General features: G+C 43.8%; 1 protein-coding gene across 2 annotated transcripts; it reads left to right on the top strand.

The window, feature by feature from the left end:
* Window positions 1-1,053: 1,053 nt before the first annotated feature.
* Window positions 1,054-14,065, top strand: QTRT1 (queuine tRNA-ribosyltransferase catalytic subunit 1). Of its 2 annotated transcripts, XM_066616225.1 has the most exons (10): window positions 1,054-1,282; window positions 3,085-3,153; window positions 4,734-4,872; window positions 6,964-7,042; window positions 9,337-9,452; window positions 10,365-10,503; window positions 10,860-10,935; window positions 11,161-11,270; window positions 11,594-11,678; window positions 12,340-14,065. In XM_066616225.1, the coding sequence occupies exons 1-10, from the start codon at window positions 1,055-1,057 to the stop codon at window positions 12,490-12,492; spliced, it is 1,194 nt and encodes a 397-aa protein (XP_066472322.1). In that variant the 5' UTR covers window position 1,054; the 3' UTR covers window positions 12,493-14,065. The 2 variants fall into 2 exon arrangements, with proteins under 2 accessions (XP_066472322.1, XP_066472323.1); XM_066616226.1 differs by lacking the exon at window positions 3,085-3,153.
* Window positions 14,066-15,445: the final 1,380 nt, after the last annotated feature.

Below are 15,445 nucleotides of genomic sequence, written 5' to 3'. Positions count from 1 at the left end.
AAAGTAAGGGAACATTTGTTTCCTTACCTTGAGGAGGCCTTCATGGCTGTCCCCCACCACCACTGCAAGACAAAGTGGATGTCCTGTTGGCACAGCTGCATTGGTGCTGGAAAGCTGGATAGAATTGCTTCCTTAAGCTACAATCCTATACACACTTTCCTAGAAGTAAGTCCCCATGAACAAAGTGGGACTTACTTTCAAGGAAACATGCATAGGATTGGGCTGTCAATCAGCTGCGAGACAGGCAGAAATTAACTTTTCTGTGAGCCTCTTGATCTTCAGCCTGTCATGCTGCCACTGTGAACATAGGTGTTTCTGTCAAGGAAAAAATGCAGGATCCTAGTGTAGCGTACAGCTCCCCATGGGTCCATACAGCCTCCTGCCCTGCTTTCCAGACTAGTCCACCTGACAGTCTAGCAGCCAAAGTTAGGGCACAGGGTGCCCAGATGTCATAACGCCAAAGAGGACTAGGCACCCCAAAAAGTAAGGCATCCAAGAAAAATAGGACGTGACCAAATGAAACCTGAAAACACTCATGAATTGATTTCATGTGGTTAACTGAAGGTTGCCAACAAAAAATTACTTGTTGTTAAATTTAAAGCTATATTACATATAATTGATTGCATATAATTTATTAATTGCAAGAAGGCTATGTGATGCCTGCAGGGGCAGCTCACAGAGAAAAGGAGGACATTTAAGTTCTTTGGCAGGACACGAGGCTAAAAAAGAGGGTGTGTCCTGGAAAAAGAGGGCATCTGGTCACCCTGTTAGGGCAGCGCGTGGGACTTCCACTGTAGGGGCTGCTGCTTTCTTGCTCTCGTTGTACCTGCTTCGAGTGCCAGCTGGGCAGCAGACCTAGCAAAGTGTACATAATGGTGACTACTGAATGTTACTCTAGACTTTCTTAATTCTATGGCCCAAATTTAAGTCTATGGTCCGAACTCTTGTCGTTCTGTGGTCTATGGTCCGCGTTCGATGGCGACCGGCTGCGGATTCCGTAAGGGTTTTAGCGGCGCCGGGTTAAGCTCCGCCCACAACGTGAAACCACGTTGCTATGGCGGCGGCGGCGGCACTGCCAGCTCTCTCGCTGCGCGTGGTGGCCGAGTGCGGACGGAGCCGGGCGCGTGCTTGCGAGCTGCGGCTGCCCCACGGCACCGTGCACTGCCCGGTCTTCATGCCGGTCGGCACGCAGGGAACCATGAAGGGCCTCACCGCCGCGCAGCTGGACGCGCTCGGGTGCCGCCTGTGCCTGGGCAACACCTACCATCTGGGCATGCGTCCTGTGAGTGCGGGGGGGGGAGCTCTCCCTGGTCCCAGGTGGCCCTGCTTCTCCAGCCACAGCATCAGTGCAGCAGACCTTGGGGCTTGCAACCCGTCCTATGCTTGTCTACTCAGAAGTAAGCTCCATTGTAGTCAATGGGGCTTACTCCTAGGTAAGTGTGGCTAGGATGGCAGCCTGACAGCCCACTCCTAGGCATGTCTACTCAGAAGTAAGCTCCATTGTAGTCAATGGGGCTTACTCTTAGGTAAGCGTGGATAGGATGGCAGCCTGACAGCCCACTCCTAGGCATGTCTACTCAGAAGTAAGTTCCATTATAGTCAGTGGGGCTTACTCCTAGGTAAGCATGGATAGGATGGCAGCCTGACAGCCCACTCCTAGGCATGTTTACTCAGAAGTAGGTTCCATTATAGTCAATGGGGCTTACTCCTAGGTAAGTGTGGATAGGATGGCAGCCTAACAGCCCCATCCTGTGCATGTCTACTCAGAAGTAAGGTCTGTTGTAGTCGGTGGGGCTTACACCTAGGTAAGTGTGGCTAGGATGGCAGCCTAAGGGACAAATCCTATCCAATTTTCCAGTGCAGCCGTGCCAATGGGTTGTACACTGCATCCTGTGGTGCAGAGGCAGTCACAGAGGCCTCCTCAAGGTATGGGAGCATTTGTTCCCTTACCTGGAGGCGACATTACAGTTGCACCAGTGCTGGAAAGTTGGATTGGGCCCTAAGTCTCCTCGCCTGCCCCTGGTTGCAGTAGTGGTGCTTGTTGGAATGGAAGGCAGCAGCCTAATCCTGTGTGTGTCTACTTAGAAATAGGTAGGTCTGTTTGTGTTCAATAAGGCTTCCTCCGAGGAAGCAGCCTAAATGAGCCTAAGGGCCCCATCCTATCCAACTTTCCAGCACTGATGCAGCCATGCCAACAGAGTGCGTGCTGCATCCTGCACTAGGGTGGCATTCATGGAGGCCTCTTTCAGGTAAAGGAAGGTTTGTCACCTTACCTCCAAGCTGCATTGGCACTGGAAAGTTGGATAGAATTGGTCCCAAAATTACTTTAGCAGGTCACCTTGTGCATCCTGTGAATGTAACCAGTGCTTCCTCTCTGACCAACTGTTGAGGAACTGGCTCCAGAAATTGCTCTGTATACACCTATGTTTATGAATCCCATACCACTCTCCTAAAGTCTGCTCTTCCCACCCCTGTATATTTCTGCATTCCATGATACTTTTCCAGAAGTATAGGAAGATGGATGGATGGATAGTGTAAATTAGATGTTGAAATGGTTAACATGGGAAGTATTTATATAACACACAGTTTCAAAACACTTCACATATGTTTACAAGATGACGTATTTTTTTACAGGTCTTGTAAGATAGGTCACTGTCGTTATCTGCATGTTGTAGAAGGGGTCTGTAGCAGAGAAACAATGTCTTGCCAGAGGCTTATTAATGGGTTTATAGCAAGTGACAAAAGTGAGATTTGCAACAGGACCTTCCTGATTCAAAGCTCAGCCTTCTAGCCACTATTTTACACCAGTTCTTGTGTATCTCTCTTGAATTGTACAGTACTCTCCTGCATGCCATTTTCTTGGATGGATAATGAATGTCTCAGTGATCACAGGTCTGACCTATTGCTGCTGCTGTTTTAGTTTGAACATTGCAGAGCTGTATGTCAGTTCCTACAAGGACAGCTTAGAAAAATGAAATAAACTGCATTCTTCAGAATTTGCCTGACATCACCTATCAATCAGTCAGTCTCTAACATCAGCAACAATCTAGGCACTGATAACAACCGCTTTTTGTCTGACTTTAGGGACCAGAGCTTATCAAGAAAGCTAATGGGCTCCATGGCTTTATGAACTGGTCACGGAACCTGCTTACAGTGAGTGTGACTAATCATGTCAGGTAATGCTGGAAAAATCAGATGTTTCTCTGTGGTTGAGCCTTATCTGTTGACAGACAGGAGGCAGTGAGTATGGAGCTCATGAAGTAGGTATGGAAAAAGAGGGAGAGGTTGCCTGAATGAAGAAAACCTTTGCCAGTTAGTAAATTGCTACTGTGTGTCTGAAAGTACTTGGTAACCCCTTGTTGGATTGCCTTGCTAAATGATGAGGAAAATTCTAACATACTTCTGCATCTGATTGGAAAACTGGAGAAATAAGGAAGTAGTAAAATTATCCTCACCATTTGGTAGGTAAGATATAATTTGACAAAAAATTATAGGTCCAGAATAGGTGAAGCTCTTGCCAAATGTACGTATTTTGCATCAGTGCAAAGTGAAACTTTTGCAAAAGAATTTGTCATATTTCATTGTTGGTTCTAAAAGGATGTAATTTTATAAAATCTTTGTGTTGGAAATAACTGGCTCAAGTGCTATTGTTCAGCCTTGAATATGAGGAAAGAATGTAAAAATATGTTATATTTAATAAAAGTAATAGTCATTAAATAATCTTCTTGGGAATAATATGTCTTGGTACTAGAAACATATCAGAACTGAGTTAGATGTGAAGAACATTGAATAGAAGAAAGCATAGGACTTGGTCACACTCCACTGAGATGCCCAGGATGTGTCTGCAGTGCGTTTTTTTCTGTTTTATTGTTGTCCTTTGTATTCAGGGTGCTCCCTGCTTCATGACAATGCAGTGAGCAAACCACCTAAGCCTTCTTCATGCCCCTGGAGCTGGGAAGGAGTTGCAGATGTCCATGCACCTGCTGTATGATCCCTGTTCTCAGCTTTGGAGCAATCAAGAGACGACTGTGGGCCAAATCCTATCCAATTTTCCAGTGCCGGTGCTGCTGTGCCATGGGGGGGCGTGCCATATGGTGGGGAGCCAATCACAGAGGCCTCCTCAATGTAAGGGAACATTTTTTTCCTTACTTTGGGACTGCATTGTGGCTACACTGGTGCTGGAAAGTTGGATAGAATTGGGTCCTGTGTTACTTACCACACTGACAGAGGGTAGTAGTCCACTGATGACTGTGGCAGCCATAAATATAGATTGCTATGTTGGATGGGAAGTTGGTGGGCAAAGCTAGAGGCCTCTAAATTGCCATTGTTAGCAGAAAGAAAAATGATGCTTTATTTTCTTTTGTGGTTTATTAATTCCACTACTGAGCAATACATGTTGTTGGTTGAGCTCTTCATTGGAGAAAAACACCTTGCTCTTTATTGCCACTGATTTTCGGTGTGACCTTGGGCAAAATTGTTTGAATTTTTTTCTTTACAAGGAAGATAAATTTCTCCTTGCTCCTGGTATATGCGTGTATATGTGTGTGAAGGATGCGTGTGTTGTTGTGGATAAATGCACCGAGAACTCAGTTTTGTTCTACCATCTATTACTCATCCCAACCCTTCTCTTAATTCTATTCTTGCTCAGTCATATGGAACTTGGCTTTTCCCCTGTGGGGCATATGATCCCTGTAACTTTGAACTCTCCTTGTGTTGTGTTTCTTTTTCTGCAGGACAGTGGTGGGTTCCAGATGGTCTCTCTGGTGGAACTGTCCAAGGTGACCGAGGAAGGGGTATGCTTCTCATCTCCTTATGATGACAAAGAGATCTTGCTTACCCCAGAGAAATCTATTGAAATACAAAATGCGCTTGGTAACTATTCTATTTTGTATAATGCCAGCTGCTAAGGTGATTGATGCATCCTCCTGCTGTGTAATAGTTGTGACTTTTTTCATTTGCACAGCTATTTTTTCAGTACCTTAGAAATACCTGATGAATGTAGAAGTTCATCATGAGGCAGCTCTGAAAGTACTTGAGAAGGTTGTGAGATGGTTACTCTGTCAGCGAGTCTTTACTTGGTTGAATCTTCATTGAAGAGCCAGAACGAAGAACCCTAATGGGGGGTGGCATTCTGTGACTTAAATATCTAAATTCTGTAACTAATATTAGTGCTGGTTCTAATCAGAAAGATAGGCACCAAGTGCTTATCAATATGTTCACAAACCAGCAGAATAACAGCCATGTGCCATAAAAGCCAGATGGGGAAAAATAATGTGCATTGTCCCAAACTCCTTGGAGGAACAGTGGGATATGAATGCAATAAACAAATAGTAAAATGCCACCTTAATATTTCATGAATTAAGATTGTTTAGTTGTTAAGACTGTTAACAAATTTAAGATTATTTAGGCCCAAATCCTAACCAGCTTTCCAGCACTGGCATAGCTGTGCCAATGGGACGTGTGCTGCATCCTACAGTTGGGTGGCACTCATGAAGGCATCCTCAAAGTAAGGGAATGTTTGTTCCCTTACCTCGGAGCTGCATTGCCCCTATGTTGGTGCTGAAAAGTGGGTTAGGATTGCACCTTTAGTTCTAGTTGGCACAAAGGTATAAGTTTGTTTTGCTGCATAAGTTGCAACTGACCATGTACGTAACTAGATTGTTCTGAGGAGCTTCTGCCACTCAACCTGGCATTTGCTGCTAGGATAGAAGGTGGAGCAGAAAACTGAGAAATGTATGTTGGATTACCTAATGTTGGTCAATTACAGCATGATGGAAATAGCTTTTGCTCTGCAAATACAGTCAGACGCACACCTACACTTTTCGGCTGAGAAAATGTAGAGCGTCTTTTATTGATTTTTCGACTGCTAATCATTTTTTCCTTGGCAGGAAGAAAAAAGATTCGAAAGTATTGAAAAGATTTTTAATTTATGACAATTTCAAAAATGATTTGAAATGATTTCCAAAATTGCTGTGTTGGCTTTTTTTTTTCTCTTAAACACTGTTATCCGAGGTTGGAAGTTTACAACATCCTGAACATTTCTCTGACATCTTAGCTGTGCTCATCTTTGTCAGCATGATCAGGGTCATACCATCAGCATAAAACAAGGCAAGGCCTTTTCTGCTGTACATAGGGGTGGAACAACTGAACACTGCTGTCTCATTGTTTGCATAAGTATTGAAAAAAGGAGAGTTGTCATTGGGGTATCATCTTTACCCAGGTTTCAGTTTGTTTGGAAACCTATTGCTTTGAGTATCAATATTTGGAAATCAGCATTTTCACTGGAATCTATTCCCATTAATTAGGTCAAATGCAGAAGATAAATATTTAAAAGACCACAAATATCTTTCCTTGTTACAAATCAATTATTATTGGTATTCAATATGATGTAGGACAAAACAATTGTCTGCTGTTCAATGCTCCTCCTATATCTTGTTTTGTTCAAGAAGTTTCCAACTAGAAAAGTAAACAAGGTGCATATTGTTTTCGGTACAAGTGATTTTCAGCAGAAGCAGGACCTTTTTGTTAGTTGTGTCCTGTCCCCACCATTCTGTTTATAGACGTCTCAGCTGAGCCCTTTCTTCATCTTCTTTCAGGGACTGGCAGTAACTGCTTTTTTTCTCCAGAGAGTTTTTGGAGGTGATAGAGGCTACTAGCTCTACCTTTCCTTTATTTTCTATTATATTGGTTTTAATTTATTTTATAAAATATTTTGTAAGTTAGTTTGGGTGCCTGTTGGAAGAGGAAATGGTGAGAATATAAAATTTTAAACTTTGAAACCTCCCCTGCTGTTTGTCACACCAGCATTCCCCTATATATATATATATATATATATATATATATATATATATATATATATATATATATATATATATATATATATATATATATATATATATATATATATATATATATATATATATTTCAGCTGCTTCTGCCAATGCTCTTGTTTTTCTTCTCCAGGCTCTGACATTATGATGCAATTAGATGATGTGGTTAGCAGCACAGTCACTGGTCCCCGTGTGGAAGAAGCCATGCTCAGGTTTGCTTTTCATGCTATGTCCATGTGACCCTTGCTCTTATTAGCTAGCCTAACTTGTCTCCTCCCAACCATTATCCTCTAAGGAGCTTACTCCTATGAACTTCTGGTTGCCCTTTCTAGTCAGGAGACCTTGATTTACTACCAGCGAACCTTCCAAATTCTTCATGTGAAGTGTGCATAAATGGGTGTGTGTGTGCGGACATTAATCTTATATGTCACTTGGTTTTATTTTTCTTTCTGCAAATGTAGGAATAGTTTGCAGCAATGCCTCATCCTGTGCTGACCTGTTAAACCCCCTGTTCCTATTGGTGAGCACTGACTATGTCCCTATGGAGGTAGGGAAAAATATTGGGAGCAAAGAGCAGTACTGATATCCTATGCCCCTGGTCCAGCCTCAGTGAATCCCTTGGACCCATTTGGATTTAAGCCAGCCAAGGAGCTGGTGAAATCTGAATAGGCCCATAGAGGACCAGGCAGTGGCAGAGTAGGTAAGTAAACAAGTTTTTTTACTTATCTGTCTGCTGCTGCCTGGTTCCCAGCCAGCCTGTAGCATTCTGTAGCATCACTGCACACACTTGATCAGCCAGGATAGGACTGGGCTGTAAGAGAAACTCCTAATTATGCAGGGAAGGAACTAGGGGTATTGACAACTTTTTAATTTTTTAATGGCTGAATTTTTTGCATGAGTACAAGAACTAGCCATCCATTCCTCCTTTCCACCTCCCCAATGCCAAATTCTGTCAGCAAGGGCACAGAGAGGACAGAAGAGCTGACTGTCGTGCTTCCTTGGTTCTCAAGTCCAAATATGTGGCAACTCTAATTTTATTGGGTATATTTTGTTCTGAAACCAATCAATTTGTTAGTTGTAACAACTCCTATATCTTATGGAAGACTTAGAAGGATATAATTAATGGTATCAAATGCCACTGAGATGTCCAGAAGAACCAGCAACAGAAGATAGGGCAGAACAATCAAAGTCCCTTGTGCTGGCTCCCGAATGTGGAGAATGCGCTGTAAAGCATGTTAGTGGCCACTTGGGAGCAGACTGAAGCAGCACACAGATATGTGCTGGTTTGTTAGAGCTGAATCCAGTCCCAGAGAAGGTGAGTTTGTGCTGGTCAGGGCAGGCCAGTGCAGGGGGTGGGAGAGGGTGGTGGGAGGGTGGAACAGAGGCAGGGAGGAGGAAGTTTTGGGTGGAGAGAAAGCATACCAGGAGGCAGATCAGGCCTGGAAAGGGGGTGGGACTGGCCACAGCAGTCCAGGCCAAATTCTAACTCCTGGCTGAACCAGCATTACACAGGCCATTTGAATTTGTGCCCACAAAATTGCAGGCGCAGATCCGACTAGCCCCATAGGGCTGACTAGTGCACAACATGGAGTAACAGGAATAAAATCGCCTTAATCCGAGTTCTGCCCTAGCCCACACCTACTTTGTGCCTGATTCAGTGCAGGCCAGTTAACTTAGGGCCCAATCCTATCCAATTTTCCAGTGCTGGTGCAATTGTGTCAATGGTGTGTGTGTGTTGCATCCTGTGGTGGAGGGGCAGTAACTGGAGTCTTTTTAAGGTATGAGAACATGTGTTCCCTTACCAGGCTACACCCTTACTCTGGCTACACCAGAGCTGAAAAGTTGGATAGGATTGGGCCCTTACCTGTTCCAGTGCAAGTCCATCAAAGCAGTCTTTATTCCAAAGTTTCCTGAACTCTGGTTCAATTGTATTTAGAAAATCAACCACTTCCGGGATGTCTTGAGCTCAAATTTGGCCACCCACTTGGCTGCTTTCTCCCATAATGGAAAAACAAAAATTGATCCAATACAGACCTGTTCAGATACACAACTTTCTGAAAAATTGCAACTATTCATTCTCACAAACTGTTCCCTGTTGTTACTGAAAAAGCAGGGCCCCTGTCTCTTACAGCAACGCAAAACTACCCATGATAGGCAAGGATCCAGACCACAGGTCACCTCTACCCTCCAAAGACCCCACACCTTCCAAAGCATGAACTACAGTGCAGAAAGTAAATCTTTCATGTGTTTCCTTGACTGCACATCTAAGTTCAAGACCACAAGTCTAGACTGCTGCCATTTGAATCAGTGTGGTGCATTGCCTCTGCTCTGTGTGCTGAGCTTCCAGCTTGGAGGTTGTAAGCAGTGAGCTTGTGGTGCTTCATCTGGAATGACTGATGCTGGAAGTTTCATGCACAGTTATCACTTGATTTATGTGACATCTGCCTCTGGAATGGTATGTAAAATGCTCCCATTTCTTAGTTGTATAGGGATCTGTGTGTTGTAGGTCAATTCGCTGGCTGGATAGATGTATTGCAGCCCACAGCAAGCCTGACCAGCAGAACCTTTTTGCCATTATCCAGGGAGGGCTGGATCCTGCCCTCAGAACCAAGTGTCTGGAAGGTGAGCTTACTTCTTATCTTTGTTACTGTATTAGCTTTTTCTCAAACAACATGGCTCCACCTAGTGGTTTAACCAGCTGGATCAAAGGACAGGACCAGAAGGAGCTGGGTTGAAACTCATCATTATTAGTGGCCTTGGCCAGTCACCTTCTATCTGTCTCAGTTTCTCATCTGTGATTGGGAAACAATCTGACCATGCAGCTTTTTAAATTGTCTCCTGCCTTTCGTCTGCCAAGACTGTTTGCAAAGCTTCATGTGCAGAATGTGCTTTATAGAAAAATAGGAAAGTTGCAGTCAGATCCATAAGCTTTCATTGGCGGTTTAATCAGCTATAACATTTGTTGAGTAGGGGGCCAATTTTATCCAGTGGAATGTGAGAAGGACATTTGTGTGTGAGAGTGAGAGAGAGAGAGAGAGAGAGAGAGAGAGAGAGAGAAGGGGGGGATATTCAGGAAGGCTTTTCTTCTCAACAAGTGTTAGCATTTGTTTATAAGAAGCCTTTAAAAGACTCCCAAGAGAATTGTTGCAGAAGGCTTGTACCAGAGACAACTGCTGATCCTTTCTGTAGAACTCTCTGAGTCATAGTCAGGTATATAAACTTAATAATAAATATTCTTAATAATACACAAACATGCACACTCTTGAATATATATCAGTTCCATGAATATTTGCAAATCTCTTACGTTAAATTGGGACAAGAGAGAAGATAGGGAATGAATTTAGCAGTTGATTCCCTTGGTGGTAGTTAATAAAGATTGTCACCAGTGTTCATAGGGGCAACTCTAGAAAGCCTCTCCTACTGGGACCTGCAAAGGCCATTCTCTTGGCTGAGTTATTTTGGGGTAATGCTCCCCTGGAAAAAGGCGTTCACAGCTCTAACAGCCATCCTTCCCCACCTCTTTCTCCCTGCCAGAGATGACTAAACGAGACGTGCCAGGCTTTGCCATTGGGGGCCTGAGTGGCGGCGAGGCCAAAGATCACTTCTGGAGGATGGTGGCCCTCAGCACAAATCATCTCCCCAGGGACAAGCCTCGCTATCTTATGGGAGTAGGGTAGGAGTAAATGCTGCATCACAGACAGGGCAGCCCATTGCAAGGGGCATCACATTCCTTTTTGGGGCAACAGATGTGACAAACCAGATTGCTGCTGACTACTAGCATTCCCAGGTAGACCTAGCTATCCCATATTCTGGTTGCACACTCAAAAAAAAAAGCCAGGTCACTTGGCTATACTTCAGGGTGGCAGTGCCCAGGGAATTGTAGGGGACAGTGTGACCCCACAACATTAACATGTTCTTGTCCGCACCCTCAAGGCGCCCAGCAGTCTGTCTCGGGCGAGCTGTAGTTTAGGTAATGGCTAGGAGAACTGCACAATGCTGATAAAGATCTCTCTGCTCTTTCCTACAAAGTTATGCTACGGATCTGGTGATATGTGTGGCTCTAGGCTGCGACATGTTTGACTGTGTCTTCCCCACAAGGACTGCAGTAAGTAGCTGCCTCAGTGGCCGTGGAGGAAATTGGAGGTGGGTAGGCTGGGACAGAGAGGCATTTCTCAACTTAGTGATAATGTAAACTGGGATGGAAGCATGAGGGGTTGGGAAATTCTTTTTGTGAATTGACTTGAAACCCCCACTCAAAGCAGGGAAGCAAGATGAAGGTTCAGTAATAGTTCTGCAATCTGCTAAGCCTCTTTGCTCTTGCCTCTTTCAGCGCTTTGGCTCAGCCTTAGTCCCCTGGGGGTCCTTGCAACTGAAGAACAAGCAGTATGCCAAGGATTTCCGTCCCATTGATGAGAACTGCAACTGCCCCACGTGCCAGAGGTTGGTGTGCCTGGGATAGTGTGGGAGTTTAAAACTGTAGCTCATCTGGCTCTCCTCCATTGTCAGTAAGGGACAACGTGACTTTGGGCTGGTTAACTGGAGGGCAGGTTGCTTCTCAGTCTTGACTGATGTCAGGTGAACAAACACAAACCTTGACGTGAAGAAGGCTGCTCTTTGTCAGTGGCACCTTATCAGATTTGGGTTCCACTTTTCTGGCCTTCTTGTTTGGTTGAAGAGGACAAATATTACCGTTCCTGCAGTTTGTTTGTTTTTTGCAGAGTTTATTCTATCAGGCCTTTGTTTCTTGTTTTGTCTCTTGGCAGGTACAGCCGAGCTTTTCTGAACTCTCTGTTCCGCAATGATACAGCTGCCATGCACCACGTGACTGTCCATAATATTGCTTATCAGGTGAAGCCATCTTCTTTGCTGTCTCTAGTCTTTTTTATTTGTTTTTCTTCTGCGTGGTCTTTCCTTTTGAAGGTGGAGGAAGTTCTGTTGCATTCTGATTGTGATACAGGGATAAGAAGCACTGTAGTTAATCTCTCCCTCTGGTCATCGGAGCACAGTTCACAGATATGACTGTGGTCGCTCTGTTCTATCTACTTCCTACTTCCTCCAGTCTCTCCTCTGTTGCCCCCTGTTTGCGCAATTATGGTTTAGATATTTCTATTTTTCCCCAAACATTCTGGGAAGCATAATAAATGCATGCAGACTTTGGTCAGGTTGCATAACTTGGTTGCATGTACACGTTGGGCCTCCCTCTTACAGAATGTAGGTGTGTGGTAGTTTGACTCCCTGCTGTAAGCATCTCTTTGGGCAGTGTCACCAGCTAGCTGCCAAAGAAACCTGTGTCAAACCTCTTGTAGAATAGTGAGGTGACCGTGCAACATTAGTAGGCCTTTTTCTTTCCATAACTGGATTGGGCTGTTGGGTAGGTCTCTGAACCTTTTCTAAATTTTCATTTTTCCCATTTGCGAATGTTCCTTTCTTGGAACACTTGGAAATTTGGTTGTGTATGCTTTGAGTACCCATGTGTTAAAGCAGTGATTTTCTTTCTCTTTACTTCTAGCTGAACCTGATGCGTTTGATCCGGGAAAGCATAATTGAGCAGAGATTTCCACAGTTTGTCCAAGATTTCATGAAAACCATGTATGGCAACAGAGGCAGCTACCCACAGTGGGCTACAGAGGCTCTGACCTCAGTTGGCATTATCCTGGAGTGAGGAGATGGGGAGGGTGAGGGAATCAGCCAGCTAGCACCATGGAGGCCAGTCCCTAAACCAGGTCTCTCGCTGTGGTGGTCCTGTTTCAGTGGCTGCTTCATTTTACCAGATTTTCTTTCCAGAAGAAGAACCTGGACACTCCACTGAATACCAAGGAATCCTGATTGGAAATCTAAGGAATTGTTTCCACTCTCAGTTTTATCATGGTATATCATTGTAGAATCTAACTGGTTACATTGGCCAAGCCTTGAATGCTATTTGTCTCTTATTTTTATACTTCTGGGATGTAAAAATTCCTGTTTTAAATGCATTTGCCTTCCTAACTGATTTCTTGGAATCTATAAAAAATGAATGTAGCGCTAGCTAACTGAACTAGCTGTGCCCTATGGATACTCAGAGAAGAAATATCCAAACTCTCCTGCTATGCACATTATCCAAGTCATTTGTTTTTGTGTCCCTCCTCCACTAGAAAAGAGCAGTGCGGTGAAATGATTCAAGGGTTGGACTAGGATCAGCAAGACTGAGGTTCAAATCTCTGTTCAGCCATGAAGTTCAGTGGATAATGTTGGCTCAGTTGTTGTCTCTCAGTTTAACTGGCCTCTAGTGGTAGTTGTGAAAATTAATGGAATGGGTGGAGAAGGAAGACAAGAATGAGAACCATGTATGCCACGTTGAGCTGCTCAAGAAGTTCTTAAAGCTGTTTACATAGACAAAAAAAAAAGATGATTCCACGTCCTACAGGGGCTCATAATCTAAGAAGTGACACAAGAGAAACATAATCAAAAGTCACTAGAAAAGATGCTGGGTTGAACAAGGACAGTTGCTCTCCCTCTGCTAAAGGCAAGAGAACTGCCACTACTTCTTAGAGGAAGAGTCAGAAAGAAATGAAACAGAAGAGTCTCCTACATTTCTGACAGTCAGGAAAATAGATGTATGGGAAATGCAGGGTGAGTAGTTTTGAGGTGCGAAGGAACAGCCAGTGGCAAATCAGCAGTAAGGAATTCCTGTGCCAAAGAACCCCAAGGAGGTTGTTGCTGCCACTAATTGCTTTCAGCAAAGTTGTGAATGGAATAAGCACCTCTGCCACCTCTTCTGGCTGGAGACACTGGGCTGGTGGTGGGGGGAACCTTCACTAAGAGATTTGTCTGTTGAGCCTAGTGGGTACGCATCAGCAATTATGTGAACGCTCTGCTGCACAAGGGCCATCTAGCAGGTTGGCCTTCAGGTAAGCACTGTTCACATGCCTTGCTTCACCGGGCTAGTCCTTCCCAAGGAATACATTCAGAAGTTCTCTATAATTTCCAAAGGATAAACTTAGAATATTCTAGTGCAGTGGTTCACAAACTTTTTAGCCTAGGACCCACTTTTTAGAATGATAATCTATTAGGACCCACTGGAAGCGATGTCATTAACCTGGAAATAATGTCATGACCAGCAGTGACATCATCAAGCAGGAATTTTTTTATTTTTTTTTACAATTCTAGGCTGCAATCCTATCAGCACTTAGCCAGGAATAAGCCCCATTGAATCATTGTTAAAAGCATATACATTGTGGCCTATTCAAAGTACAGATCTCCCCAAGTGCAGTCACATACCTTGTTGGCATCAAGTCTAATATGCTAAAAATAAAATACTGAAATGAACAGGGAGCCATCTGAAATTGGCTCATGGCCCACCTGGTGGGTCTTCACCCACAGTTTGAGAAACAGTATTCTAGTGTTTCAGTTGGGGGGAGCAAGAAGAATTATAGCCTTCCAAAGAGACTGAAACATTCTTTATTTTTTTTATTAAGTGTTGCCATTTTTAACATTTTTGTTGCATAGAGACTGACCTGTATAAACTGCAGAAACTCATTGTTGGCAAGTTGTGACGTAGCTCATGCTGGAGAATGTTTCAGTATCGGTGGTTTATTCTTCAGAACACCCTCCTGCAAACCTTTCGCTTCAAGTTACAGCAGCAACAACAGGCTTCAGTGACATTTTTGTGGCTTGAAAGTGAATCAGAATGTATTATCTTAGAACTTATTACCAAGTTCTACTGAATTCAGTTCTATTGAATTCAGATCCTTTCAGGTGAGGGTGATCTTTCCCACTATAGAAAGCAGTTTCCTTTCTTTAGGTGTTAAAACTACAAAAACAAGAAGTATTCTCGCCAGTGGCTGGTGGTGTTGTGAATTGGGTCACTTTGTTTATTAGAAAGTGTAAGCATCTGAAATAGCTCCGTAGGGGCACAGTTTTCAGCAGACAGCCAACAAAAGGGAGAAAAATGTTGCAGGTAGTAGTACAGATCAGGTTTGGTAGCTCTGATAGGTGCATGCATTTTGGACCAGAGAATGTTTACTTTCCATTTGACAGATGACATGCTTCATTTGCTGAAATTCCCTTCTCCAGGAGCCCTAAAATTGAAAGGTTGACCGTCCCTGGGTTAAACAGATTTCAGAGAAGTAGCTTTCTAAAAATGTCTTCAGGGAGATGAGTTAAAATCAGGCTTGAGCTGATGTTTTGTTAATCTACAGTTTTATCCCACCTTAATGGTCAGAACAGTACATATACAGTAGTTATTCTCATCATCCTATGAGGAATGGGTGGTTGAGATAAACTGACAGTACCAAAGCCACATAGCAAGCTTCCTGTCTGAGTGAGGCTTTGAACTCAGCTCTTCCTGCTCCTAACCTGGCATTCTTCACCACTACACCTGTTGGAAAGAAGACCTTTGTGGTACAGTGTGATCCAATTGCTGTCTTTGGTTACTGCTGGCTCTTTGGTGTCAGGAGAAAGTTGGGAAGCCTAGCAAATGTGCCTGGAACCTAGGAGGGGAGAGAGAATGCTGTTTTGCACATCTGAATGACTTGCAGTTGGAAAAGGATTGAGCAGTTTCTCTGAACTCCAGCTTCTCCATTTTAAATCCCATCTTCTGAAGCAGTGGTTCTCAAACTTAGCACTGGGACCCACTT

The sequence above is a fragment of the Tiliqua scincoides genome, chromosome 2, assembly GCF_035046505.1.
Source record: "Tiliqua scincoides isolate rTilSci1 chromosome 2, rTilSci1.hap2, whole genome shotgun sequence".
Lineage (NCBI taxonomy): Eukaryota > Metazoa > Chordata > Lepidosauria > Squamata > Scincidae > Tiliqua > Tiliqua scincoides.
The sequence above is the reverse complement of the archived record's forward strand: the minus strand, read 5'-3'. Positions and strand labels throughout refer to the sequence as shown.

Bases quoted from the DNA above. Each gene is read 5' to 3' on its own strand.
- QTRT1 (XM_066616225.1), top strand. From the start codon at position 1,055: ATGGCGGCGGCGGCGGCACTGCCAGCTCTCTCGCTGCGCGTGGTGGCC. The intron at 4,873-6,963 runs GTAACTATTCTA...TTTCTTCTCCAG, and splicing joins TGAAATACAAAATGCGCTTG to GCTCTGACATTATGATGCAA. The intron at 9,453-10,364 runs GTGAGCTTACTT...TCTCCCTGCCAG, and splicing joins CAGAACCAAGTGTCTGGAAG to AGATGACTAAACGAGACGTG.